Below are 27075 nucleotides of genomic sequence, written 5' to 3' on the forward strand. Positions count from 1 at the left end.
ATCACCCCGAGCAATTTAGAGTCACCTGTTAACCTGCTGAGCATATATTTGGACTGTGTGAGGAAGACGGAGTACCCGGAACCCATGCATGTACAGGGAGAACATACAAACTCCACACAGAAAGGCCCAGTTCGTCCAAACCGGGATTCGAACCAGGAACTTTGTAGCTGTGAGGCAGAAACGCCAGCCACTCCACCATCGTGCAGCCCACTTTAGCTAATATTCCTGGTATAATTTTCTGTTCTCATTGATCACAACAAACAACTGGGAATTTAAAAAAGTAATGTATTAATAGTAAAGTTTTTCGGTCTGAAGGTGGCCAAATGGGGCAGAATGAATGTCATGCCTAAACTATCCATGCTAGTTTTAGCATCTAGCCATGCTACCACAGATCAGCTGTTAATGATGTAAATGTATCTGTATATTGTAACGTATCATCAACCAGTGAAATAAGAATCTGCGGTGTGATTCAGAGGTACCAGCTTGATTAATATAGACATACACGGTCTGCTGTGATGTTAATTTACAGTATTAATTTATGAATACTGGCTGAGGCGGAGTGATACACAGAGTGAAAAGTCCCAGTGATGTTGTACTCTATATCGTTACTCATGGAATGAGTCCAACCAGATGACTTGGTCATTAGTAACAATTTTAAAATTTGTAATAATACATGTTTGTACAAAATTTCATCACAATCTGTCTAGCTGTTGATGAAATATTTCAGCCTGGTTGACAACTTACAGACAAGCCACCCACTTACTACTGATATGAAAGTGTCTCATAAACCAATGGCCACCACACTGGTAGCCATATTGTCCAGGTGGCCACGTTTTGCTGCAGAAAGAGGAAACAAGCCTCACACTCCAACCATATGCTCAGAAAAGTTCTGTATTTTTTCTTTATTCTGGTCAAATTAAGGCAAAAATGTTCTTTAGCTAGCTTGTCCTCACTAATGCAAGTAACAAATACATAAACATATTAAATATATATGTATAACACAGTATCCACCTCTGCACGACAATGTTAGCCTACTTCTGTAGTTCCACAACACTTTTACAAAGACTACACCTCCCAGTAGGCATTTCCTGTCATATGACAGCTGTGTGTTTTGTCATGTGACCTTCACACTGCTCAGCCAGGACTCCGTTTCCCTTTTCGCAGCGGTACAGGCTCCAAACTGAAAACACTTCATTTCCCTACTCACGCTTCACCACATTTTAGACGCGTAACTAAACGGCTCTGAAATTACACTCCAGTTTGTGTTTAGCACAGTTTCACTTCTTCACAGGCTTTGCACAAGACTTGCATGTCAGACTGTGGTAGACTCACAGCCCCAGCGGCTCCCCGGCAGGCCTCTCTGTTCATCGTGCGAGCATCAGTCCACACGCCGCGGTTGGGTGGGTCCAGCTCGGCTACAGAGGCAGCATGGCCCCGGTGCACAGCTAGCCTCTGCTCCTAAAAGCTACAGAAAGGGATTAATCATATCGGTGGTGAACTGTTAAGCTTGGATGTCAATGCTTACGGAGTTTGGCTGTCAGAATGAACGGTGAGTTTGTGGTTTCACTTCCTTTGGCTTGTCAGTCAAACATAAAGGCTTAAAATGTCACATCATGGAGGGGATTCAGTCACTTGTTAGCAAGTGCTGTGTTTAGACAGTAAGTTTGGGATTTCTGCTGACTCTTAGAAAGGACTGCAGCTACTTCACCAGTGTTTGTATTCAGCAAATGGCATGTCCTGTCTTTCAAAGGTTGGTGAATTAAAAGTGAGATGCTCAGATTTTGCTAGGAAAAAATGAAAGCAATTAAACTCTTCAAAAGCTGCTCAAAACGTGACTGGATAAATCTGATCAATGCTAATCAAGAACTGTTTACTCTTCTCTGTGACACCTGATAGTTTCGTTTTGAAGTTAACATTAGAAGCACTGTAAGTAGCCTTGAGGTTATAGAAGTGTGCTAATGACTAGTGCTAGCCTGAATCACATGTAAACATGTAGGTGGGGGAAAGTGACTGATGTTGCTTCCATCCTTCTGCAACTGTTGAGATGGGCTTGATTAAGACACTTGACCCAGAGCTGGCTCAGTAGGGTCTGCAGCTTGTTGGTTAATATTTCTAACAACAGAATGAGAAAAAAACATTAAAATGAAACATAAAAATACCATATGATGTCATTGATGACGACTCATATTTGCACCTCATAGAATGTACTTAGGGGTGCAGCTAATGATTATTTCATTATGTCTGTTACTCTGACGAATACTTTGTGAATATGTATTATTTGTTTGGTCAATAAATTGTCTGAAAATCCCTTAAAAAACGTCCAGCACTGTCTACTTACACCCTAATGTAATGTATTATTCGATCACCAGGATCAGAATGAATCGGGAATGGAGTTAATTGCAAACAAGGACGACTTAATAAAAAGAAGAAAAAACAGAAAGCGAGTAAACAGCATCAAGAAACCTTAATAATAATAATGAAATAATATCATTGTAGGAATGTGTAAGACATTGCCCAGGGAGTGTGCAGAATGTATAAAACAATCCAGATACAGAGATCATAATGCATGTTAATCCAAGTCTTATGTGTTAGTGTAATCCATAAGAGTCAGATGTAGAGTGAGTGCTGAAACAGGCAGCGTATTTTTACACTGGAGAAGCTTGGTCGAAAGATCGATTCTGACTTAAAAAAATGACTGTACTAATTGTTTTAGTTCTAATTGTAACAGTATAACAAACATATATAGACAGGTACGTTTCTAATATTACCACAAAAACATGAAGTTTCTTTAGGAATATTACAGTAACACTAAGTTACATTAAGTGAATATAAAGGCAGATACCTTGTATGTGTGCAAGACACACAAACAAAACAGGGGCCTACACGCTGCTGGTTAGAAACACCAAAGAGTGATTTTAATAATAATCCAAGAAGATTAACCCACTGTAACACACACGTAAAGTTTGTTCATTTCCTGGATTTTTATAAACCATTATGTCATTTCATTAAAAACAAACTGAAACTATGCTTTCATGCATTAAAGGCCCATCACTTCCTTAAGCTGTTCATTTCCGTCTCCTCCTCTTGGACATGCATAAATAATACACACACAACAATTAGTGGTTCTGTAGTCAGTATGATTGAATAATGCCACAAAGAGACTAAGTGGGCTCTTTACAGTGATGTGTCTGTACACAAAAAAGGAAGCTTATCTGGAAAACACAAGATGTGGCGTGACGTTACGGTGAACAGAACAGGTAAACAAAGGTGAAACCAAACCCATGTGCCCATTACCAGCAGTGATTTAAACCATAACGGGAGTGCAACATGAACAATAATAATCATCATAGACATATTACGGCTCCTGCACTGAGTCTGTATTACAGTCATTTTCTCATTCCATCATCTAAGTGACTTTGGGTCACTTTCTTTGTTTGTCTGTGTCAGCAGGCACTCAGCAGAGTGATACCAAGAGGCAGCACCTCCTGGAGAGGCTGCTGGATGCTGTCAAACAGGTGAGTCACCTGTTTTCTGCTTGTTTTTGAACAAGGAAAAACATAACTTAATTCCTAAACCTGCTTGGGCACATACACCCCACACTTTCACTTCTTTATCAGCATAGTGGGAAAGTGCCTTATAGTGTCATTTGGACAAGCCAGATTTGTGTTAATATCATTCGCGACCTGGATCTGGGCACGTCTGACATAAATGTTTATCATTGTTTGACAGAAAAAGAAAGACATTTTTAAAATCTAAGGCTTTGTTTTCAAGACGTCATGTCGCTTTAAGAGTGCATAGTGTGAGCAATATGGCCTTTCACTGCAACAGAGCATTATTTAGCATTAGCTAATCATTGTGTTGTCTAAATATCTTTTACCCTGTTATCCAAAACACAATGGAGGAAGTAAAACTACTTACAACTTTACAGTCATGATTGGTAGATATATGTTAAAATACAGAGTAGGATTTTAGTGGCATATAAGGATCATATTCTAAATGATAGTTTGAGCAAGGAAACATAATACTGATAATGGGATTTGATGTGATGTCCTTTCCTGTACAAAGAGGGAAAGAGAAAGTGGGAGCTGGCTACTGTATCAGGGCTGGTCTGGACTGGTTTTCTGTTTCAAGCTCCGGATGATGTTCCTCTCTGCAAACCTGTAAAAACAATGTTTGGCAAGTAACCAGATTATAGTTGAGGTATTCAGTTAGCTTTTAGTTCTGTTTGTCTTTAAGGGATTATCGCAGGTTCTCTTCAGCACTCTGAACTTTCCAGCTACCGGCTCAACGACAGGCTGCTGGTTGTCTATCCTATAAAGTGCACTGTCAGCACTGTTTTTTTTTTATCAGTAAATGCCTGTGTGTATTTCGCTGGAGTATTTCTTATGCAGCTATTATCATTCCCTTCATATCTCCCCAGTGCCAAATCCGCTTTGGAGGAAGAAAGGAGATTGCCACAGACTCAGACAGCAGGTAAGAGAAGCTGCTATTACCAAGGCATTCTGGAGCGGAATCTGAGTTTATTTAGCATCCAATAGGTTGCTTGGTTTAAGTGTGTCTAATCTTTATTGAAATGTAGAATCTGTAGGCAGGGGCGTGGATATGCTTGTATTCCGAGTAGTAATCACCAATCAGGTATCAGCAGGCTGTGGGGTATGCAGGAAAAACAGTCCGTGTGGAGAGCAAAAGCAGACGTAACGTAATCCACCCTAATGACATCCCGGCTCCCATCAGCGGCTATCTGACAGCGATTTAGCTTCTTATTAATCTCTATAAACAGACATCCGTTGCAACTTCAGCTCACAATCCGTCAAGATAAAAAATTCAACTTGAGACAAATTCCCTTGACATGGTGTCATGAAAGCCGTTCAGTGTTTAGATTTCCCGACTTTATTGAATGCATCAGAAATGATCGATTTGACCTCCGTTCAACAAACGAGCATTTTAAAAGTAGTTTTCTTCTCCTCTTGAGGACAGACCTGACAAAGCTTCATTTTTACTTTTTACTGATCTGCATCATGATGTTATTTAAGCAAACTTAAGACCTGTTAATAAAAGTAAATCACAAGAAAATCAGTTTCTTTTTTGTGTGCATACTGCTGAAGTCAACCAGAGTGAAGCCTCTGTGCCACTTATTATTTACAGTGAAACTGAGACTCACCAGAAACAGATGGACGGGCCTTTGTGGGATTTAATGAACCAAGAAATTACGGCATTTATTTTGCTGACGTACCTGGAGGGGCGAAATTTGCTTTACTTTTGATCTGAACACACGGTCGCTTCTCAAGTTGCTAACTGGACTGTAAACAACGCAGCTCACGGAAAAGGAAGTCTTGGCTGGAAGTCGTTTATCGCTAACCGCTGACTTAACCGGACACGCCTGACATGTTCACTGTTGTCCCCAGAGGCTATATCACTTTATCTCAGACGATAGCTGATGGGTTCATCCATGTCAGTTGATGCTGCACTGTTTTAGACTGAAGTGTGTGCTTATCTAATTTTCAGCCTTTTTTATTCAGTGATTTGGAAATATGCCCTCTATCCTTTTTCTAATGACAAAATAATTTTCAAATGTAGTAAAAAAACTGTTTTTGCTGGCTTTGAAATGTTTTTGATCATTTTCTTTTATCAGTAAGAAAGTTCTATTTTATAATATAATGGTTATTAAAAAAGTAAATAAATAAAAATGATGTACCAACCTTCTTTTATCAGACTTTAAAGCTGTCAAAGAGAAACATCTGAACAATATTTCACATCCTATGCTGCTCAGATCTCATATTGAGGTTGGAGAACAGTATTGGAACCTTCATTAACACATTCTTTACAAAGGACATCTTAGAGACATTTCAGTCATTGTATGATTCAGGGTAGATGTTCAGCAAACATTCATTTATTTACTGTTAATAACTTAGTTGTAGTTTCCAAGTTTAAAAGCAACTGAACCGTCATTCTCGTCTAATTTCATCTCAAAATATTCATACTGGTTCTTTTACTTCTTCTAGTTCTTCTTCTTACAGAGCTCCCATGATTTCTAGTGGCATAAAAAACATGGACTTATACATTTTCATAGCACTAGACATGCACTGCTCACAAAGAGCTGTGAATTATAAATCCCTTTTCTCTCCTAACAATAACTTGTCCTTGTCTCCGCAGGGTCATCTGTCTGTGTGCGCAGTTTGAAGCGGTGCTGCAGCACGGCCTGAGGAAGAGCCGAGGCCTGGCCCTCACCGCCGCCGCGCTCAAGCAGGCTGCGGGCTTCAGCAGCAAGACTGAAGCAGGTATGATACTTAACCAGCTGTACAGTCTGTTAAACTCAGGTCTAAAGTTGAAAAATCAAGGTTGCAAACCTCACAACACAACCAGGCTGTCTGACCAGATTTCTCTGACCGGACTAAAATGGCATGCACAGGAAGGTCTCTGCTTCCCTGTTTCACTCCGCTGTGCTCACCTGTCTGTCTTCAAACCTCAGTCTCTCTGTCTCAGCCTGCGGTGGGAGCACACCTGCTTTGCACTCCTGAAAAGTACTAGAGATGTGCTGTCATTATAAATGCATGTTGTGTGCTCAAGCAGTACTCAAACCGACAGAAGTTTATTTTATATTGCAGGCAAGATCCAAAGATCCCAAACAGCCCCCAGCATGTGTCACTACGGGGAAATAAAATCATAGTGGGTACAAAAATGCATCAGGGTTAACTCCAGCTGATATAATCAGGCAGCTGTAAAAAAACTACTTGGGTTCAAATATTTAGTTAGGTGTTGAAAAATGCAGATGATATACAGTATATGATACAGTACTACAGTATGGAAGATATTCTAAATCTTCCCTTTTTTATGATAAGGACTTTCCCTTTTACTTTTCAGTGTCCGCTGAGGTAGAGAGCTGCATTTTTTTGTTACAGCCACCCCTCTATTTGTCTTTCAGTTGAAATAGTTTTTTCTTTAGAGAAAAAGAGCTTCCAAGTGTTTTATCGACAAACTTATGTAGGTTAACTTTGTTATTTCCAACGAGAATTACATCAGTTGTGCTTTAACACAGTGGTTTCCAAGTCAACATGTTACAAATGTATGTGTATGTAAATGTTACAAATTTAAATTATTTTTAAATAGAATATTATCTTCATTATAACTTATGATATAAAAATTTGTAGATAATGGATGTTACATTTTTTTTCATATAATTTTACTGTAAATGTTCAATCGGTTGAGTTAAGTTTGCCTTAACTCCAAATATGTATTACTACCATATGGAGTGCAAGTAGCTTTACTATTAGCTTACTATCCAAACCATCCACTCAATCTAATAGTATCAGTTCAAAGTTCAATAGTTCAAATCCTTTAGCTAAGTAGTTTTTAAGTATTTGAAGTGTTTAACACATTACTTTGTGTTTCAACCATTTATTACATAAGGCTGCTTTAAGCTAACAGTTTTTCTGTAGCTTTAAGCTAGCTGTTTTAAGCACTTATCTATTACTTTTAGCTTACTATTTCAGCCATTAATTCATAACTTAAGGCTAACTATTCAACCATTCATCCTTTACTTCTAGCTTACTACGTTAAGCTACCTCTTTTTACTACTTATCCATTACTTTAAGCTAACACTTCAACCATCTATCTGGTACTCTAAGCTAACAAGCTAACGTTGAACCTATTTTTTCAACTGTTAATCCATTAGTATTAGCTTTTCAAATTATGCTTTAGCTTTCAATTTAACACATTTATTACTTAAAGCTCTCTTTTAACGATGTATTGATTACTTTAAGATAACACTTCAACCATTTATCTAGTAGGCTATTCAAAGCTAACTAGCTAACTTATAGCCTAATTTTTCAACTGCAGACGCTTTTGTCCAAAGCGACGTACATCTGAGTTTATCCATTAGTTTATCCATTAGTGTTAGCATTTTTCAATCATTAATCAGTAAGCTAAGTATTTAAACTATCCTACTTCTACATTAATTTCTATTCTAACCGCTTACCCATTACTTTTTTCTGTTATTTTTAGCAGGTTTCTGTGATCATTCATCAGCTAATGCTACTTGAAGCTAACTGTTTCTCTTTGCCTCCCTACTTGCTGCTGGCTAACTATTTTTAAAACACACTTTTGGACAAAACTTTCATGGTGTTGTGATGTAATAGGTCATCTGAACTTAAAAAAGACTGCTCTCCTGGCTGAGAGACATTAGTCTCCCATTAGAATAATTTTTTTCCACTGTGTCATATTTAAGAAGCTCATGGTTATTAATTCCAAATGGAGGAGAAATACATGGCTTCTGTAATGGCTACCATGTCATATTCATTAGCATATCTGACATTTTCCAGTATTCCACAGTCGATTAGTAGAAAGGACTGTGGCTGAACTCATGGAGCCCGAGCTCCCTAATGAAGCCAAGCCCTCTGACAGAACCAGAAATAGCAGCCATAATTTTTAACTCATTGTTCTGAGGTTATGTGCTAATCATATGCAAAAAAAGAAGAATAACACTCCTATTCCTATTAATTATCACACCTCAGAAAACTTAACATTGAAGCAGAGCTGCATAAGTTCGATTGCGTTTCATCTTTTTCGATATGTTTGAGAAAATGATACAATTATGTGTGAGTGTTAAATATGCAGAGGTGACAGATAGGGATTCAGGAGGGAGCTGTGTGGAAGGAGGTGTAAATATATGTAAATGAGAGATGGAAGATTTGCTGACTCTGAGGATTTCAGAAGTGTTTTTGCTGCTGCTTCAATGACCTTTTGAACCTATTATGAACTCAAGAACAGTTGTTTTTCACAAATGAGATAAAACTGATTCTCTCTTTTTTGTCTCTTTTCTCTACCTCCTTCCACACCTCTCTTTTTGCACTCTATGCACCCTCTCTGGGCCTCCTTCCTCCTCTTTGTATCTACTCAAACTTTGCATACCCCTTTCGAACTTTGTTTCTCCTTTGTCTTTCCACTTTTTACTCCCTTATCTTCTTCTTCTCTTCCTCTTTATCCCCTCCAGAGTTGACTTTCTGGTTCTATGTGAAGGAGCATCTGAACCGCCACGAGCTCCAGCGGTTCTATTCCCTACGTCAGATCTCTTCAGAGCTGGGCCGAGGTCGTGCCTGGCTGCGCTGTGCCCTCAATGAGCACTCACTGGAGCGGTACCTGCATACACTGCTTGCTGACCGCCCACGCCTGGGGTTAGTACAATGTTTCTGTGTTTGTGTCTTCCTATGAGATATTTCGTGTGGCAAAATATTTTTGAACAGTGTGATCTGACATGCATGCAAGTTATACTGATATTCCAGAATCTTTGTAGATTTGTAGAAGAGTTTGTATTTCCTCAGGTGTGCAGGGCTTTCCTCTTTCTCTCTTGATTAGAGATGTTACTTCACTTCCACTCTGCTTTCTAGAACTTACTATGAAGACTGGGCTTTCGTTCTTGATGAAGAGAGAGCAAGCATGCTCCCCACCATGGCTGCAGGTGAGTTTGTGTTTGGGTGTAATTTATACCATGGTCTGGGTGAATACTTGATTCTGATTGGCTGTTTTAAGCTATTTATTCCTGATAATGGACACCTTCTAAAAAGTTCTGTTGTGTCTTCTCATTGTTTTAAATTAGTGCACTTTATCTAAAATGAGTAACCATAGCAACAGGGACGAAGTCAAAGCCGCCTCAACATTTCTTCTTACCTCTGTGGAGTCCATAACCTCCTGATAATGGACCCCTTGTTGGCATTATCCCTTACACAGTTGCAGCACGCCAGACTTCAGTATAAACATGGATTTACCAAAGTTTAACCATGTTCCCACTATGGCTAAAATGTTAGCCATTATCAGCATGGTAACTATTAGATCAAAATGCCACTGAATGGAATGTTTACACACGTTAACATGTAAATGTGTCATTTTATGCTAATAAAACATGCCATCATCTTAATGTTGGTGTTATAACATACATACATAAATACAAATATACAGTAACACTTTATATTAAGGCACACATATTCACTATTAATTAGTTGCTTATTAGTATGCATATTAGTAGCATATTGACCCTTAATTAGTTATTATAAAGGACTTATTAACACCTTATTATGCATGACCATATTTTACAACTACTAGGCCATTAAAGCTCCAGTGAGGAGTTTTTCAGTGGTTATGAGACAGACTGAAATTAATTGTGATTACTCCATATGAGCTACAAAAGCAAACCAGACCATCAGCGACAAGATTGATTATTGCTATATAGTTATTTTTGATGTCTGTAACCGCTGGCGGGGGTAGGTGTCAGACGAAGCGATTAACTGCACGCTGCCTTTGTTTACATTTCCCAGGGCAACAATTTTAAATGAGTGACGCATAGGACTGTTAAAGAAAGCACGATGAGATTTTGTGTTAAAAAACACCACATGTATAGGACAAAATCAGCAGAGAGAAGACAGGTACGGCTTTGTCCACAGGGGGCGCCAAAATCAACACAAACCAAAAGTTCCTCACAGCAGCTTTAACTTACGTTTTCCCTCAATAACTTCCTAATTACTGCTTATTATTAGCAAGTAAGGGAGTTGTACATTAATTACCATCGTAATATGCTTTGCTCAGTAAGGGCCTTATAAGGTGGAAGTACCTCAAGAATAGTCATTCTCCCTTAATAACAATTGATAAATGTGGACTATTCTTAAAAACACACAATTAGTTTTTACTGAGTCCAAATAACTTAATAATAATTAAGTCTTTCTATATTAGAATATGTTACCCATTCTAAACATACTGTATAATGTAACATCACAACTTGACCATGCTAAAACGATCCAGTTCGTACGTGTTGCAGATAGTAAGTTAAAATGTTAAAGTTTTGCATGTCATGCTTACGCTAGAAGTACACTATAGCACACACATAGCTTCATAGCATAGCTAAAACTGAGTCTAGTTAAATCCGACAACATACAGCTGAGCCTGCTGAGTGAAGTGTTAAATGAGCCTACAGAGGTGATAGCCCTTTGGTTTATTTCTTCTGCTTCTCCCCTCAGGTTAGTCTATGTTTTTTCCCCCCCAGTGATAAGGGTCTAAAAAAATCAGTTATGTCTTAATTTCCATACATAAAAAAGGACTTTGATAGTGAGGCTATCAAAGTTCAAAGTTGGTAATTCTCACCACACATCAGCAGTATGAATACATAAAAACATGCATCACACAAACAAAGCTGTAAAAGCAGTAATTTAACTGACTCTGCACTTTACTTATTTAGCATGACTGCGTTTGGTGCGGATTAGTGTTAATGGCTGTTCTCATGCTGTTCAACTATTGATGAGTGCAACTCAGATGAGCACAAACTCTAAAATATTAAAGTGTAAACCACTGATCTGATGCCAGATCCTCTCCTCTGTGTTCACAAGCAGGCGGAGAGCCGGAGTTCATTTAGATTGCCTGGTTTTGCAGTGTGTGCCCAGAAAAGCCGACTAAGCACTTTACAGGAGTTTAAAACTAAACAGATATTTAATAACTGCTTCTCTCTCAGGTCTGAACTCCATCCTGTTTGCCATCAACATTGACAATAGCGACCTGAACGGCGGTGTGCCACGAACAGGGGGCTCCTCGGTGTCTCACCTCCTGAAGGAGTCCACGCAGGGCATCGGCAGCCTGTGGAAGGAGTCGACTCAGGGGGTCAGCAGCCTGCTGAGAGAGATCAGCACTGCCACAGCTGTGGTTCCTGGGTTTAACCCCAGGGTGGACGGAGCCTCAGACCCGCTGCCTGTCCTGCCACGCAGCACCTCTGCTGGTACAAAACAGACTTCTGTGTTTTCTATTTCACTGATTTGTTGGGTGTTTTGTGTTATTTTATCCACCCCTTAAATGCAGTAAGTATTATGTGATAGTCCTTTAGTTCTAACATAAGATAAATCTGACAGAGGAGGGAAACATGGTTGTTAGAATTGCAATGTAGAGCTTTTTAGATACAGTATCAGAAATAACTTCCACACTGCCTCAACTGTGGTATCGGCAAGCGCTGCATTCAATGCACCAATCGACAACATCATTTTTAAAGAATACAAAACATCTGCTTGTTTCTTCTTCTCAAAAACAGTAGCCTATACAGCTCCAACCCCGCTCCTGGAGAGCTACCTTCCTGCATGTTTTAGGTTTCTCTGTACTCTAACACACCTGATTCGAATGTTTTGCTTGTTATCAATCCCCTGAGATGCTTCAGTTGGTTTATAGCGGTCAGATCATTCACCCCCGTTTGAATATAGATAATTTTAAACAGGTAGAAACACGAGATAAAACAGTTTCATGTCATAAAAGTTTCTCCGCATTCTTCAGTGGACTACAGTAGGGCTGAACGATTGTGAAAAAATATCTAATTTAGATTATTTTCGCTTTTCATTGAAAAATATGAATGATTGATTATGGTGTGATATTTGCAGGGATCTGTACCAAGCGAAGATATTTGATACGTGTGATGTGTAGGCCAGAGCATCTCCCTTAAAAAATATTGCGCCTCCCGATTTGAAAATTGCAGCAGCCCATAACGTGACTACGATTAAATTTCGTTGAATTGTTCAGCCCTAGACTACAGGACAACAGGAGAGGCCGTGACCTGAACTGAGCTGTCGCTATCGCTAGCTGTTTTTTTCAGTGTTGTGACCTCAGCCAAAGATAGCAATCATATCACATCCATAAAGGGTTAGTCATAAAGCCTACAGCTGGTTAATCATATTAATCTGAATATTTTATTATTGCATTAGTATCAGAGGTGTGCTTGGTATTGGCTAATGCTTAAATCGTATTGAGGAGGGATCTGAACATCTCTATCGCCGTGTCCTATTTATTTACTCTTATAAAAAGTGTTCAAAAAAGATCACAGAACAAGCACAAACAGTAAAACAACATGCACTACAGTCTAAGCATGCATAATGGAAGCACTGGTAGAACAAATCCAGTGAATGCAACACAGTGTCTGCAGCAGAGCGCAGCAGCAGTGATGAAATCCCTCATGAAAAGAACAAACTTCCAGAGTGTCGGCCTCCTTGTTTGACCTCGTTTAGCTGTCTGCCTCGGTCCATCCCGTCGGGGGAAATCTTGCACCGTTTTCTCTCCGTATGTAGCGCTCCGAGGGGAGAAGAAGCTTTTAAGTTGTAACTGTGTGGTGTTAAAACTTTCCAGTGGAATGACTTTAAATGAAAATCTAGCTCGAGCTCCTCCAGGAGCAAAGACCCATTCAGATTAAACGCTGGTGGAGGCCTCGCTAATGCACAGCTGGGTGTTTTTGGTCTATAAAGGAAGATCTCATAGAAAGGCCTAATTGTAAATGAACTTAAGATGTCGATTTCACCAGTGCTAAACTTTGCTGTCTGAACATTTGAAGGGAACTCGTCTAGACGGGTTCAAAGTCCTGAAAGTTTTTCCAGTTTGACTTTTTGTTCACTTCTGTTTCATCTCTTCCCCTTCAGACTCCGGGTTGAGGAAAGAGCGCCGGAGGAAAAAGAAAGTTACCAACATCATATCCTTTGATGATGACCTGGACGGAGGGGCGGAGGACGAGGAGGAGGGAGAGGAGGACTCCCAGAAGATGACAGCGATGAGAAAGAGCCACACCGCTCCGGCTCAGAGCAGCGTGGAGGAAGGGATAGACCCCCTGGAGCCGGACTTCTCTGAGTCCCCGGCCCAGAACGGCCTGGACGAGCCGGGCATCGTCAGCTGGGTGGGGTCCCCGCATCCGTCTCGTACTCCTCCTGCTACTACACCTCCTCTGCCTGACAATAAGAGTGTAGACAACGATGAGGAGGAGGAAGAGGAGGAGGTGTACAAACCCAAAGCACAAACCCAGGAGGAGGAGAGGATCAGCTCTGATCAGTGAGTCACACGACCTCAGCTGAACGTCACATTGTAAAACTTTTTCTATCATTGTGACAGAAACTATTATGAGCTGATACCCTCGGAGGTTGTTTGCTTAGTGCCTGTGAAATTAACAAGGAGATCATGAAAAAAAATTACAGCTTTAATTAAGAAGCGCTCATATTTTAGTTTTATTTGTCGAGATGTCAAATTATGTGACGCTGCAGGTGATTAGTTTGATCCAGGAGTGAGCTTCCCCTGTGAAAAGTGAAAGTGATTTTTAATTGGAAAACAAATGCGTTCACAGCCTGCAGAGGCAAAAATCTAACAGTATAAAAGAGAGGTTTGTGGAACACGGACCATCACAGTTGGGTGGAGGGTTTAGTGCAGAATAACTTACGTAAACCTGCTTAGAAATACAAAAACACGCTTCAATACTCTGTAACCTGCCTGAGAATTATGGTGTTTTTTCTGTTTTGTTCAGGATCAAAGTCATCTTGATTGACCGATTCTACATAAAAATGTGGAATTTTTAGTACGGAAAGTGTTTCCGTTTGTAGTCCGAGTGGTATTGACCAATCACGTATCAGCAGGCTTCAGCGTATGCAGGAAAAACAGGAGAGCAAAAGCAGGCGGAACGTATTGCGCCGTAATGACATCCCGGCTCCCATCAGCAGCTATCTGACAACGATTAAGCTTGTTATTAATCTCTATAAACAGACATCTGCAGTAAGTTCAGCTTACAATCCGCTCTGGATCAAAAATTCAACTTGAGACAAATTCCTGGACGCTGTGTCACGAAAGCCGATCAGCATTTAGATTTCCAGATTTCCTCGAATGCATCAGACATGATCGATCATCGATGCATCATGATGTTGTTATTTCAGCAAACTGAAAGGAGAAATTCTCCCCTGGAAAAAGCCCCTGTCAGTCAGAGCTAGTGTTCTCTGTAATCGATAGAAGCAATAATATTTGAAATTGGAGCTGTAGAGAAAGTTGTACAAACAGCTTGTGGTTTCGCCCATTCTACATTCCTACAACACCCAGCGTGCATTGCACCCCTTGCTCTGAAAGGAACGGCCCAGCGAGAGGCGCTGGAGTGAAATACTACCGTTTTCCAGTCAAGGATATTGATCGCTGCAGGTTCAGAGCGGAACAGAATCTGAAATACAACGAGAATTGTGGATCGTCTAAAAAATCTTCAGGTCTGCAGTCTACCTTTCAAACCTGACGATTTTGAACGAGACATGGCACCGGAGGCGGGGTGTCCTAGATTGAGGAAGTCTAGTTTAGCGAGCTCCCTGGCCTCCACCAGATGAGACGTTTTAAGTAGTATGGAGGAGGTTTTCCAGGGTCCATCGGAGAAGCGGATAGCGTCCTCCAAAGGCACATAGCAAAATTGCATTTTTTTCCTACCATAATGGCATTAGCTCCACATAATAGCGTGATAGGACTGAGATTGAAAATCTGTGAATTCACGACCTTCAAGACCCGTAGAGTAAATCGCAAAAAAGTTTCTTTGAGTTCGTCCTCTGTGTGACTTACTATTCACAGTGAAACTGAGACTCACCACAAACAGATGAACGGGCGCTCCTCCGGGGGATTTAATGAACCAAGAAATGACGCTGTTTGTTTTGCAGACATACCTGGAGGGGCGAATTTTGCTTCACTTTTAATCTGAACACACGGCCGCTTCCCTTGTGCTAGTTGGACTGTAAACAATGCAGCGCACTGAAAAGGAAGTCTTGGCTGGAAGTCCTTATCGCTAACCGCTGGCTACACTGGAATGCTTGAAATGTTCGCCGTTGCTCCCAGAGGCTATATTGACGTCAGGTGATAGCCGATGGGTTACGAGATTGGGATCCAAGTAATCAAGTGATATTTCTTTGTGTCTCCATGGAAACACTGCAAACAGAAACTGCTAACAGCAAACTCAGCATCCTTTTTAATGTTCGATAAGTTGTACTAAGTTGTACCAAAGTACCAGACTTTGAATTTCTTTGTAATAGGTTATAGAAGTTTGACCTCTGGGCTAAAAGGACTGGAACAAACTTACTCTCTAATCTAATCTCCCTGAGATAACACTTGTCTTGTTTCAGGGTGGTGGTTGGCAGCCTGCCCACGGTGTCCACGTGGAGCCCTCTGCAGGTGATGACGGTCCACAGCAGCTCTGACATCCTCATTCCTCTGAACCCCACTGACCCTCAGCCAGGTACGGCAAGCCTACAAACACAGCAGGGAAAGCAGCAGACTTTATTTGGAACGCTAAACCTGCAAAGAAGAAAACAAATTAAACACTTCCTGATACACTCTGTTCTGAGAGGAGGAAAGTTGTTGTTGGCTGGCTTGACTGTACACTCCTGTACTCGCTGCAGTCTCTCTACCTGTTCCTGTTGTGTCTATGAACCTGTTCTTATCACTGATAACAGCTGCTTTTGCTTCAGTGCAGCGATCAAATGTCTACAGCATGAATTCTCGGGACTTTCTCTGTCGGTCCGCACCTTCACTTTCACTTCTGTTTTGCCTCAGTGAGCTCTGTGGAGGACACAGCTGCATTTCCTGCTCAGTGTGAGTCATCGGGACTGGTGGGAAACTGCGAGAGCAGCAGATCAGCTGACCTAACGTTCAGGTAAGCTTTCGCCGTTACAGGAGGGGATGGTGCACGTTTGTGTGACAACATTTGCTTCTTTATTCTGTTTTAGTCACTGAATTAAACAAGCAAGTCTGGCTGCAGCCTCAGCTGCCTTTGAAGAAATAAATGATGGACTGAAGGAGCCTCAAAGTACCTGCTTCCTGTCTGTGTGTGTTTCAGTATGGAGTCCAGTCCGCCGGTCCAGTCTGCTCCTCTCTCCAGTTCGCTGCCAACATCTGGTCTGCCTGAGTCCATGACAGTGGGTGAGTGTTTCTCCTCCTTCCACCTGTCTGCTTTTTACTATCCCTCGCTCTCTCACGCTCATCTGTGTGCTCGAACTGGCTTTGTGTTATGAATCATGGTGGATTACACCTCATGTGAGCGAGCATCTACACAGCAGAGCAGAGTTTCCACGGAACAGTTGACTCATAGCATTTAGATCCATGTAACTGCAAAATGCAACAAAAAAATGCATCAATAAGTTTTATTTTTGACCCTTCGCTAAGCCCCTCCCTTGAACGGCCACTGTCCAATCCTACGTTAGCAACCGTAACTAGGCACGGGAGGCTTGTCAAGCTTTCAGAACAAGGAGGAATGCCAAAATGGTCCGACAGCAGATGTCCTCAAAGTTTAGAGTGGGTCTTCATATATTTTGGCTTTTCCGAAGCCAAAAACTCGAGAGGAGAGACGTCGACATGGATTATAAATTGTGGAAGACGGTCGACTGGTCACTGCTTGTGATCCTGCCTGGTCTTCGCTACCACCACCGATGATATCGGCACAGCCTTTATTTAACCAGCCCTTGGTTTGTGCCATTGTGGTGGTGAACTTGTTGAGGATTTTGTCGGGTTTTCCTGTTCAGACTTAAGGAGATCCAGTGTCTGGATCAAGCCCACGATTTGCGAGCAATATCCTGACGCGCCTTAAACAAACTGAAATAGTGGGATAATTTAGTTTAGCTAGCAATGAGCTAAAACATATGAGATAATGAAAGTTATAGGGAGTCTTAACTAAACATTAGCCTAAAATAAAACAATTGATTGACTTACACTGCTGTGCAAGAACATTGTTGTTTCTGTATATGATTGTCCTTAACATGACTTGTCAAGCCGTGGGGTGCCTGACGCTTGCATTGGGACCGCTGAGCTTTTATGTCGTCCTCATTCTCAACACTCCGCTGACTAATGATATTCTGGATGTAGCTATCAAACGAGATTTCTCGTCCTTCTCTTTGATATTTTTCCGGAAATTTGCTGTTATTTCCCTCGGAACATCTCTCCCTGTTATAGCTGAAAACACCATAATATTTATACGCCTGTGCGAAAGCTTGACAGGCGTAGCAACAGTAACCAAAGGAGGCGGGACTTAGCAAAGGGGCAATTTTCACAGTAGATTTTTAGCATATCACAGTAGGAAAAGCGCAGGTGTTTATAGTAGCATTAACGAGGGCTGTATTCCATTTAGCTGCTTCAATTTCACCGTCCTGGTTGTGTGCATGCCGACCCGCCTAACGTGGCTTTCTCAGACGCCTGAATAGAACCGTTGTGCTTTTCCTCTTGTTAGAAGTCAAAATGTCCGCTGTGAAAAAAAAAGCCCATACATTTACGATCTCAAGGATTCATCACCATCACCGAACTCGCTGCAGATTCCGAATAAACCTCGAGAGGAAGTGGAGACTCACACACTACAAAAGCTCCACATTTGCACAAAAGCCTTTGATTAAAGCTTATTTATCTTCATGTTAGACACTCAAATCAAAGATGCTTCAAACTAGATCTCTTGTCTCCCAGACTGCAACTTCTCTGAAGTTTTCTGCTCGGCAACCGGTGACATCACCACACAGAAACTGAAACACTAAGTAGTGGGCAAAAAGCAGCAAAGGAGTGGAACTGTTTTAATTTGCGATTTACATCAGAAGTGATTTACATTCGATATGACAGCAGAAACTTGCTGACAGGTATTTTCAAACACGGTTGTTTGTTTTTGCAGTGATCTAATTGCTATGATTGAAGTCATTCTTCAGTTCTTTGCCATAATCGAACCATCCACCAGGTGGCACTGTTGCTCTAATAGATGCACATGTTACTGTATGCCTGCTCCCCTCAAAGGTTTTCACTTGTGACCAGAACAAAGAGTGAGACACACAGAAATGTGTGCGTTTAACGGCCATTTTTATCAGCTATGCAATTTCAGATGAGGCGAAGACATTACGTTTAAAATAACTTTGAGGACACAGATGTGTGCGACCAACTCACAGCTCGGTGCCCTGCAGCTAATCTGACCCTGAGCTGTCAAACTGGTGTTTTTTTTTAATCCTTAGTTGATGTTTGTGTGACTGTGTGTGAGAGAGAGAGAAAGAGAAGGGAGGTGGGGGGCGGTGGCACCCTCCTGTAAGTGCCGCGATTGAGCCCTCGTCCAATCTATTAGCCCCCGGTAAGAGGAGGCCAAAGGGTCACGCAGAGAGAGCTGGTGATCATAAAATCGCTGGAGCAGAGGCAGGGAAAATAGGCTTCAAGGTTCAGAGATCTTCAAGGCCTCTGAGGGATGTAAAACAGCAGACCTGAGTCAAAGAGGAGGTTTGAGTTAGAAGTCAAATCCAGCCTGAAACTCTGTCACATCAGTGTAACATCAGGGTGTGATGTCAGTCCCTCAGGATCAAAGAGCCGCTCACCAGACCGGCTCGCATCCAACCGGCCGAAAGGGAGGAATCATCACGGCCGAGTCAGAGACACACATTTCTACTTTAACTTAAGAGAATAAAAGTACGGGATGCAGCACAGCCAAAACAGACGGTGTCACCACCAGAACAAATCAACTTACTCATGCTATCACTGCCTCTGTTGCTTTTGCTCTGGGCCCACTCATGTGACCCAAAGCGACAAGTATGGGCACTTTTATAAAGTTCTTCCGTGTAATGTGGAAACCACATTCCAATTCCAAACACATGATATACTGCAGAGTTTGCCTTAAAGCAGGTTAAAGACAATTTACATTGGTCTCAACTTGTTTCTCACTAATGCTCACCATTTATATCTTCATACAGGCAAAGTTAAAGGAGCCCACTACATATTTTTTTATATTAAAAGGATAGCTCTGTTTTTTTGAAGTGGGGTTGTATGAGGTACATATCAGTTGTAAGTGTACTACGTACAGTAAATAACAGTCAGCAGGGCCCCACGCTGCCGGAGTTCCTGCACAGAGGCAGAGCTAAGCACCGCTGAAGATGGGGTCATAAGTACCGCAGACTTTAGCCACTTTAAGACGTCCTACATATTAAACAAACATTTTAGTTTAAGTGTACACTGTATGAGATTTTTCCCTCCGTCTTACCCCGCACAACAGCCCTGTATACCTACGCATGCAGCACACAGTGTCACAATAGTTGTTTGGGTAAAAGTTTATGGAAGAGACGTGTAAAAGAAAACACTATATTATGGAAACAACGAAATGCTGCTCAAAACTCGAACTATCCCTTTAAGTTCATTGTACTCAGACTTGTGAAAAACCAGTTGTATCATGTCTTCTGTACACTGCTCCAAAGTGTTTGAGAATGAATCCTGATGATGCAGTGCTTAGTGCTGTTGCCTCACAGCTAGAAGGTTCCTGGTTGGAATCCCGGTTCAGACGTAGTGGGCTTTTCTGTGTGGAGTTTTCATGCGTGGATTCCCTCCAGGTACTCTGGCTTCCTCCCACAGTCCAAAGACATGCTCATAGGTGAGAGTGTGAAAGGTTGTCTGTCTCTATGTGTCAGCCCTGTGATTGACCCGCCTCTCGTCCAATGACAGCTGAGATCACCTTCAGCCCCCCCTCGACCCATAACAGGATAAGCGGTATAGAATATAGAGGGATGGGTGGATGTCATCGTGAGGTCATCCAGCTTATACTTGCTTGAGCTTGACACATTTTAAAGAGAAGTCCTACTCTTTTTGAAAGGCAATAAAAAAGTCTAATGAAAGGCACTATTCGGATGCATTATGGGAAATGTAGGATCCAGTGTTTTAAAGCTTTATCCACAGTAGGAACTAAAAATGAGCATGTCTCTGCCTCAGCCGGCTGGATTTTGACCGTTCCTTTAAAAGAAAATCTGCCTCTTGTGAGTTCTTTAAATTTATGCAGGCGTGAAATAATAAATTGCTTCAACACTTTAATTAATGCAGGGATCAAAATGAGCAGTTGATTGGCTCTTATGCTGACACAAATACTAATGAGACCTTCTATGGATGGGAAAATGTGCTATATAATTACAGCGCGTGTGTGTTTAGAGCTTAAGAATAGAAACAATATCTAATGAGAGACTTTGCCCTTTTTGTGTTTAAGGCTTTGTTAGAAACACACACTGCTGGATTTTTAAGGGTTTGTTGGAGAAACCGAGAGAACAAGTGTGTTAAGAGAGACATCCTTCTGTGATTTACATCCGGATGTGAGTGCGTGTGGACCGAGCGGGTCATTGATTAGAGAGTATGGAGTCTATAATTCACAAGGCACCTCGATTACATGGCCTGGCTCTCCGCTAATGCATCTATTATTGGAACAATGGAGCGAGAGCATGCAGGTTCCGGTGGAGGGGCACGCACACACACAGATCTTCTCAGGAAAAGGTTGCTCTTACACATATGAGCACAGCATATATTTCCACACACCCATCGGTGCTGTAATTTGTCCACGTCCCCCTGCGAGGACAGAAGGCCGTCTGGCTCCACTGAAGTCCCTAATGGTTCGTCTGTGGCACCCGCTGTGAACGCGTGGTCGGACTAAAGGTCACACTTATTTCTGGCCTGCTGATGTGGAGATAATAGACCTCCTCTTTTCTCCGCTACGCTCCTTCTCTTCCTACCAGGCTCTCAGCTCCGGGCTGGAGGAGACCTACTTGTGTCCGGGGCTCCTTCGACACCCTGCATTAGTTGTGTTCTCTCTCAGTGCTCTCTCTCTGTGTGCGTTTGTGTGTGTAAACGATGCAGGGCAGATTAACTCCTCGTCTCATGCTTGTTATTTTTGAAAATCCTGGTCTTTGAAACCATCATGTGCACCTCCAAGTGTTACTATGGAGATGAGTCAGTGTACCACCACACAGCTGGTCCATATCTGTCCTTTACATCAGGATGGAGATTAACATCAGCCAGCAGCCGCCTGCCAGCACGCTGTAGCAGATTCAGCTTTACTGACTGTTGCTTTAAGGCTGAAAGGATACTGAGGATGTCAGACTGAAGTTGCTGCTATCTGATATTTCGTTATAGATATGTGAAAGGTTCTAACTCAGCTCCTGCCTATCTCCTCTGTCCCCTGGTGGTGGAACGAGCTACCAAACTCCATTCGGTCCGCAGAGTCCCTTTCACCTTTAAGAAGAAGCTAAAGACCCAGCTCTGTCAGAACACCTCTGCACTTAATGATATTGATGCCATTGATGATGACGACATTGAGGACGTAGTTGATGTTGATTGGAATTCTCATGATGATGACAAACTTAATTTGCCTTGTTGATGTTGCTGATGATGATAATTATAAAAACAACAACAAACAAACAAAAAGTGCACTGCCTGTCAGCACCAGTGTCTGATTGCCCCTGAAGCTGTTTGTTGGCACTTCCTGACTTTGTTCCCTTGCTCCACAAAAAGGATCTTACTTTCCACGGCTACAGCGGAAGCTACTGACGGAATAAGGCCCGAGTTTAAAAATACCGAACTTCTCCTTTAACATGGAGGAGGCGGGCTTTATGAGCTATACTGCAGCCAGTCAGCAGGGGGCGATAGAGATGTTTTGGCTTCACTTTTAGGGAGTCTTGCTGATAGTTGTGTGATGTGCCACAACAAAAGACCAAAGTGCAAATGGCACTTTTAAAGCTGAATATCATTGTTCCTTTGTTCACATTTTATTGGTGTTTGTTTGGCTGTGGATTGTCTTGAGAGTTGATGATGTCTTGTTGAAAAATGCTTTTATTTCCAGGTAGAGTTTGGTTGAATATTTTCCTCATTCACAGTTTAATGAAAATGGTATTTCGTGTTTTCCTCCCCTGCATTTATCTGAGACGAGTTTGTTTCTCCAGAGTTTTATTGTAGTTTCCTAAAAAGTATGTTTTACTGCGGCAATAAAAGTGTTGTCTCTGAGCCGGATAGATATCACCCTGTATCACTTCTGTCAGCTGAAAAAAGAAGAGATTTAATGAAAGCAGTTCATCTTAAAGATGAAACAAAAGTACGGCATTATAATCCTGCAAAAGTTGCTGTTATTTCTACATCAGAAAAACTTTAGGTTATTAGTTTATGCATATTGCTGTGTGTAGTGTCTGTGTGTATAATGTGGCTCTGCTCTCTCTCTGCAGTGGAGCTGCGTCAGGCCATTGTGGCCATGATGAACAGGAAGGACGAGCTGGAGGAACAGAACACGTACGTTGGGATATATTCTCCTTATCTGCTGCTCACACACTCACACACGCGCGCACGCGCTCAGACTGGAGGAAGATATCGGATGACCTTTCTGTAAAAATGGTGTCAGCTTGTTTCCTTTTTATCCTGAGACGAGTGTTTTTTGTGCTGACTTGGGGGCAGGAAACAGTTTAGTTGTGTTTGTTTTTTAGCAATAAGCCACCAGAGACGTTGATTTACACTCATTTAACAGCGTCTGAGAGCACACTGCAAACTTGTAATGACACAGTGTTATGTTTATACACCGTTTTGATTAATCATAAATAAATGAGACTCTACTGCCAAGACGTGTTTAGATCTTTATGATAAACTGTGGCGTTAAAATACGAGCGATGCAATCACAGACGTGTCCTGATTAGGTGTTTTATCTCCGAGCTGGATGTGCTCGACTCAGTCAGTCATTACTGCAATTAAAGCAGCTTAAGACTGTTTATCCGACTGACTGTTTGTGAGAGTAACATCAACAGCATGTCAGCGTTTAGCAGGCTCAAATGTAGAGGATACGGTTTGTACACAGCGACGTGCTTATGATGTACTTCGTGTGTTACACAGGTCCCTCCGCAGCCTGCTGGACGGGGAGATGGAGCACTCGGCAGGCCTGAGGCAGGAAACGGATCAGCTGAAGAAGAAGCTGGCAGAGCTGGAGGAGAGACACACGGGCAAGGTCCAGGCGCTGGCCAGGTGAGGAGCAGCTGGGATGTCTGTAGAGCTAAATTGGTTCATTTCAGGTCTGAGGATTGAAGCTGCAATCATGATTCTTAAAGGAACAACCATTAACACAGATGAGGGCTGTGACAAATAGTTTCCCATAAGAATTTATCTGTATTTAGAGATTCTACATAAAAATATAGAATCTATTGGTGCCAGGTTTTGGTTTCAGAAGTGTTCTGGTTTCCATTTGTATTCCAAGTATTTTTGACCAATGAAATATCAGCAGGCGTTGGTTGCATGCAGCAAAAACAGTCTGTGTGGAGAGCAAAAGGGGTAGAACGCAATCCACTGTAACACTGTACCGGCCCTGTTGGCGCTAAACCAAACGATTTACCTTCTTATTAATCTGTATGAATAGAAATCTGCAACAAGTTCAGCTAACAATCTGTTCTAAATAAAAAATTCCACTTGAGCGACAAATTAGCCTGACACTGTGTCGCGAAAGCCGCTCAGCGTTTAGATTTCCCTGACTTCCTTGAATGCATCAGGAATGATCAGTTCAACCTCCGTTCAACAGACGAGTATTTTAAAAGTAGTCTTCTTCTCCTCTTGAGGACAGACCTGACAAAGCTTCTTTTTGACTTTTTATACTTTGGATCTGAACACATGATCACTTCTTAAGTTGCTAATTGGACTGTAAACAAAGCAGCGCACTTAAAAGGAAGTGTTGGCTGGAAGTCATTTCTCACTTACCGCTGGCTACACCGGAATGCCTGAAATGTTCTCCGTCACTCTCAGAGGCTGTATTGTCGTCAGACGATAGCCGGTGGGCTCCAACATGAATACTGAGACAATTAATAGGTCAAAGTATTTTGCTCAACTCTTAGGGGGAGTAACTTGGGCTGAAACTTCACGTTTAACAAGTTGATTCGTAGAAAATTAATTAGTAACAGTTTTAGCAATCTTGTTAGTAATTTTTTAAGCAAAAATACCCTTAATTCCAGCAGCGGAGGGAGAAACAGGCAAAATTAAGGCTGTGTAAAGGAGGGTGTCGGCAGGACAGAACAGCCCTGTGTGTGTGTGTCTCTGTTTCTTAACACTGCAGGCCCCTTTTGCTTCAGCAACCCCACAACGGCAGTATGTTTGGTTCAGTGTAAAAGTACAAAGGCGGCCAAACAGTAGAGCTACGTTACGAGATAGTGGCAGAATGTCTGTGTAAAAGGGCTTTTGTGTAATGAGCATGCGGCTGAAGAACAAACAATGTTGTCATTTTTGCATTAATACATGGACGGAAATATTTTGAAAAAGCAGAGGCTGTGTGGGCAGTAATTCTCTTTTAAACAGAGAAAACGTATCTGTATGCCTGTGGACCAGGCCATCAACTCCTTACAATCAACCTGCTGTGTATACCTGCAGTCTTTCTGCAGGGGCATAAGGGCCTGTGTCCACTAATGGTGTTTTGTGCTGGCAGCGGCTAGTTTCCATACAAAACTGATACAGTACAGTGTCCTCAACGCATCTTTTGGAACACAGCCGTGCTCGTCAATGTCGCATGTCCCTCTCTGACCAATCAAAATCAAGAAGGTGTGGGAGTTCTGATATCATGTCTGTCAACAACAATGGCGGAAGAGAAGCTAAGCCTTACGATTTCCAGGTCCAGAGCTGCTGCTAATGCCAGGACACGATTCCTTTCTGTTGTTTTTGTGTTTTCTTTGTAAGATTTCCTTGAAGAAAAGCAAACATTAAGCAAACAGAGCGATTTAAAACAGACTTAACAATCACTACCGAGGGAAGCGGAGAGCCGCCAGACAACTTTCACACTCTGAAGTGTGGACACAGGCCATTATTGTACTTACACAGTCTGTGTTTGATACCATGGAATTAAAATATTCGGTGTCTGTATTGAGAAGAAAAAAACAGCATAAACATCAAGTGAAGAGGCAGGGTGTCTAATGTTCAGAAATACATCTTTAACTTTTTAGTCAGAGGAAGTTATTTCCTCAATGTGCTGCGTAAAATTACAGTTTAGAGAGTTATCCAAGCAGGGTGCGGGAACACTTTAGAAAAGCCACATTTGAATCACTTGACCATGTAATGATGGTTTGATTTGTCGCCTGCAGATATATATTGGCTATGTGGTGCTGTGGAACAGGACACTTTTTACATTATGCAGATTTAATTAAACGGCCAACAGATCATTTAAATAAACATTTCTCACATCAGGCAGTTTGACTTTGCGGGAAATACACCGGTGTCACATTACCATGAAGTCAAAAGTGGGATTAACATCAGTAAACATTGTGCCGAAGCTGTATCAGCCCTGAGGACGTCTGTTACTGATTAACGCTGCTCTGTTCGGTGCTGATTGTGCCTCACACCTGCAGTAGCTGCATCAGTGTTTTAAACATTATTACAAATATCAGCACTACACCAAACTAATGTCAAAGTTTTTAACAAGACAGAAAAACGAACTGTTCACTCTTAAGTCTCCAGTATTACAGGATGTCTGAACAACATAGAGAACAAACTCATGTGGTCTGTTACATTTCCTCCTCTTAATCACACATACACACACTTTTATCCCAATAAGTGACCACCTACAGTTTCCCTGAAAGTGAATTGCGTCAGCTCAGCATCTACAATTGATTTCCTGCGAGCCAGAAGTCTTCAGTCGAGGCCTGAGCCCTTAAATAGAGGATTAGTCACCCTTCAGCAGTCTAAACAGAAAGCCTCAGCCAGTCTGTGTTCAGATAGGAGCCTCCTACAGTCAGTAAAGCCACCAGCTAGCATTGATCCAAGGAGAGGCTCCAGTTAAGAGTGCAGGGGCTGAGAACGCTGATGGGTTTGTAGTGTGGTGAGGAGGGTGCAGTCGCTAAAGGGCCTTTTTAATCTGTGATAATATTAATTTTCACATTGAACAATTTGAAAGGCCCTTTTATGCCTTTTTCTAACTAAGGTTATGCTTGAGTAGCTTTGAAAGATTCATAGTCTGAAAAATGAATAATTTCTCTTGTTCTGGCCCTTTCTCTAAACCTTTGGTTAGTAATTAATATATATAGTTAATCCTCTATCTTTAAGCAAGGACTGTGTAAAAAAAGTACATGTTACCATGGCGACATAACCTATTGATTTGTGAACTATTGTTTTGGAGTCTTGAGTTCAGCATTCAGGATAATGGAAATACTGTATAATGGAACTCCAACAGGGTGAGCAGGACCCCAACACAAAGCGGAAGGGTTGCTCTGCAATAACAACCTGCTCACACTTCATTATCCTGTTTATTACCAACTTTTTACTCACAAATCAATAATTTGACACAAAATATTGATTTGGAAATAATTTTCTTAATTTAAAAATCATTATATTTCTGTATTCCGTTTGAAAATAGTCTGTTACAGTCACAGTGAGAGCTGCGTCCATAGCAACGGTTAACTCTGTAGCCTTTATTTCTTTCTCTCTGTTTGTTTCTGTCTCTTTTCTGTTTTTTCCCTCTGTAAACAAACCAACGTCAAATTTACTGGACTTCTTTCAGCGGATTGATATGATTACAGTTAGACCTCTGGA

General features: G+C 41.5%; 1 protein-coding gene across 1 annotated transcript in view; it reads left to right on the forward strand.

The window, feature by feature from the left end:
- The first annotated feature begins 1482 nt into the window (after positions 1-1482).
- Positions 1483-27075, forward strand: part of snx29 (sorting nexin 29) — a 194254-nt gene continuing 168661 nt past the window's right edge. The window contains exons 1-13 of the mRNA XM_069665100.1: positions 1483-1549; positions 3451-3515; positions 4421-4473; positions 6154-6278; positions 8990-9170; positions 9384-9454; positions 11492-11752; positions 13425-13827; positions 15909-16021; positions 16339-16438; positions 16622-16704; positions 22758-22821; positions 23413-23541. Of these exons, the coding sequence (XP_069521201.1) occupies positions 1543-1549; positions 3451-3515; positions 4421-4473; positions 6154-6278; positions 8990-9170; positions 9384-9454; positions 11492-11752; positions 13425-13827; positions 15909-16021; positions 16339-16438; positions 16622-16704; positions 22758-22821; positions 23413-23541 (1655 nt within the window). The 5' untranslated portion in view covers positions 1483-1542. The remainder of the gene's footprint in view (positions 1550-3450; positions 3516-4420; positions 4474-6153; positions 6279-8989; positions 9171-9383; positions 9455-11491; positions 11753-13424; positions 13828-15908; positions 16022-16338; positions 16439-16621; positions 16705-22757; positions 22822-23412; positions 23542-27075) is intronic.

Source organism: Semicossyphus pulcher, unplaced genomic scaffold (genome assembly GCF_022749685.1).
Source record: "Semicossyphus pulcher isolate SPU_LCO1_2020_fin unplaced genomic scaffold, fSemPul1.0.p SCAF_16, whole genome shotgun sequence".
Classification (NCBI taxonomy): Eukaryota; Metazoa; Chordata; class Actinopteri; order Labriformes; family Labridae; genus Semicossyphus; species Semicossyphus pulcher.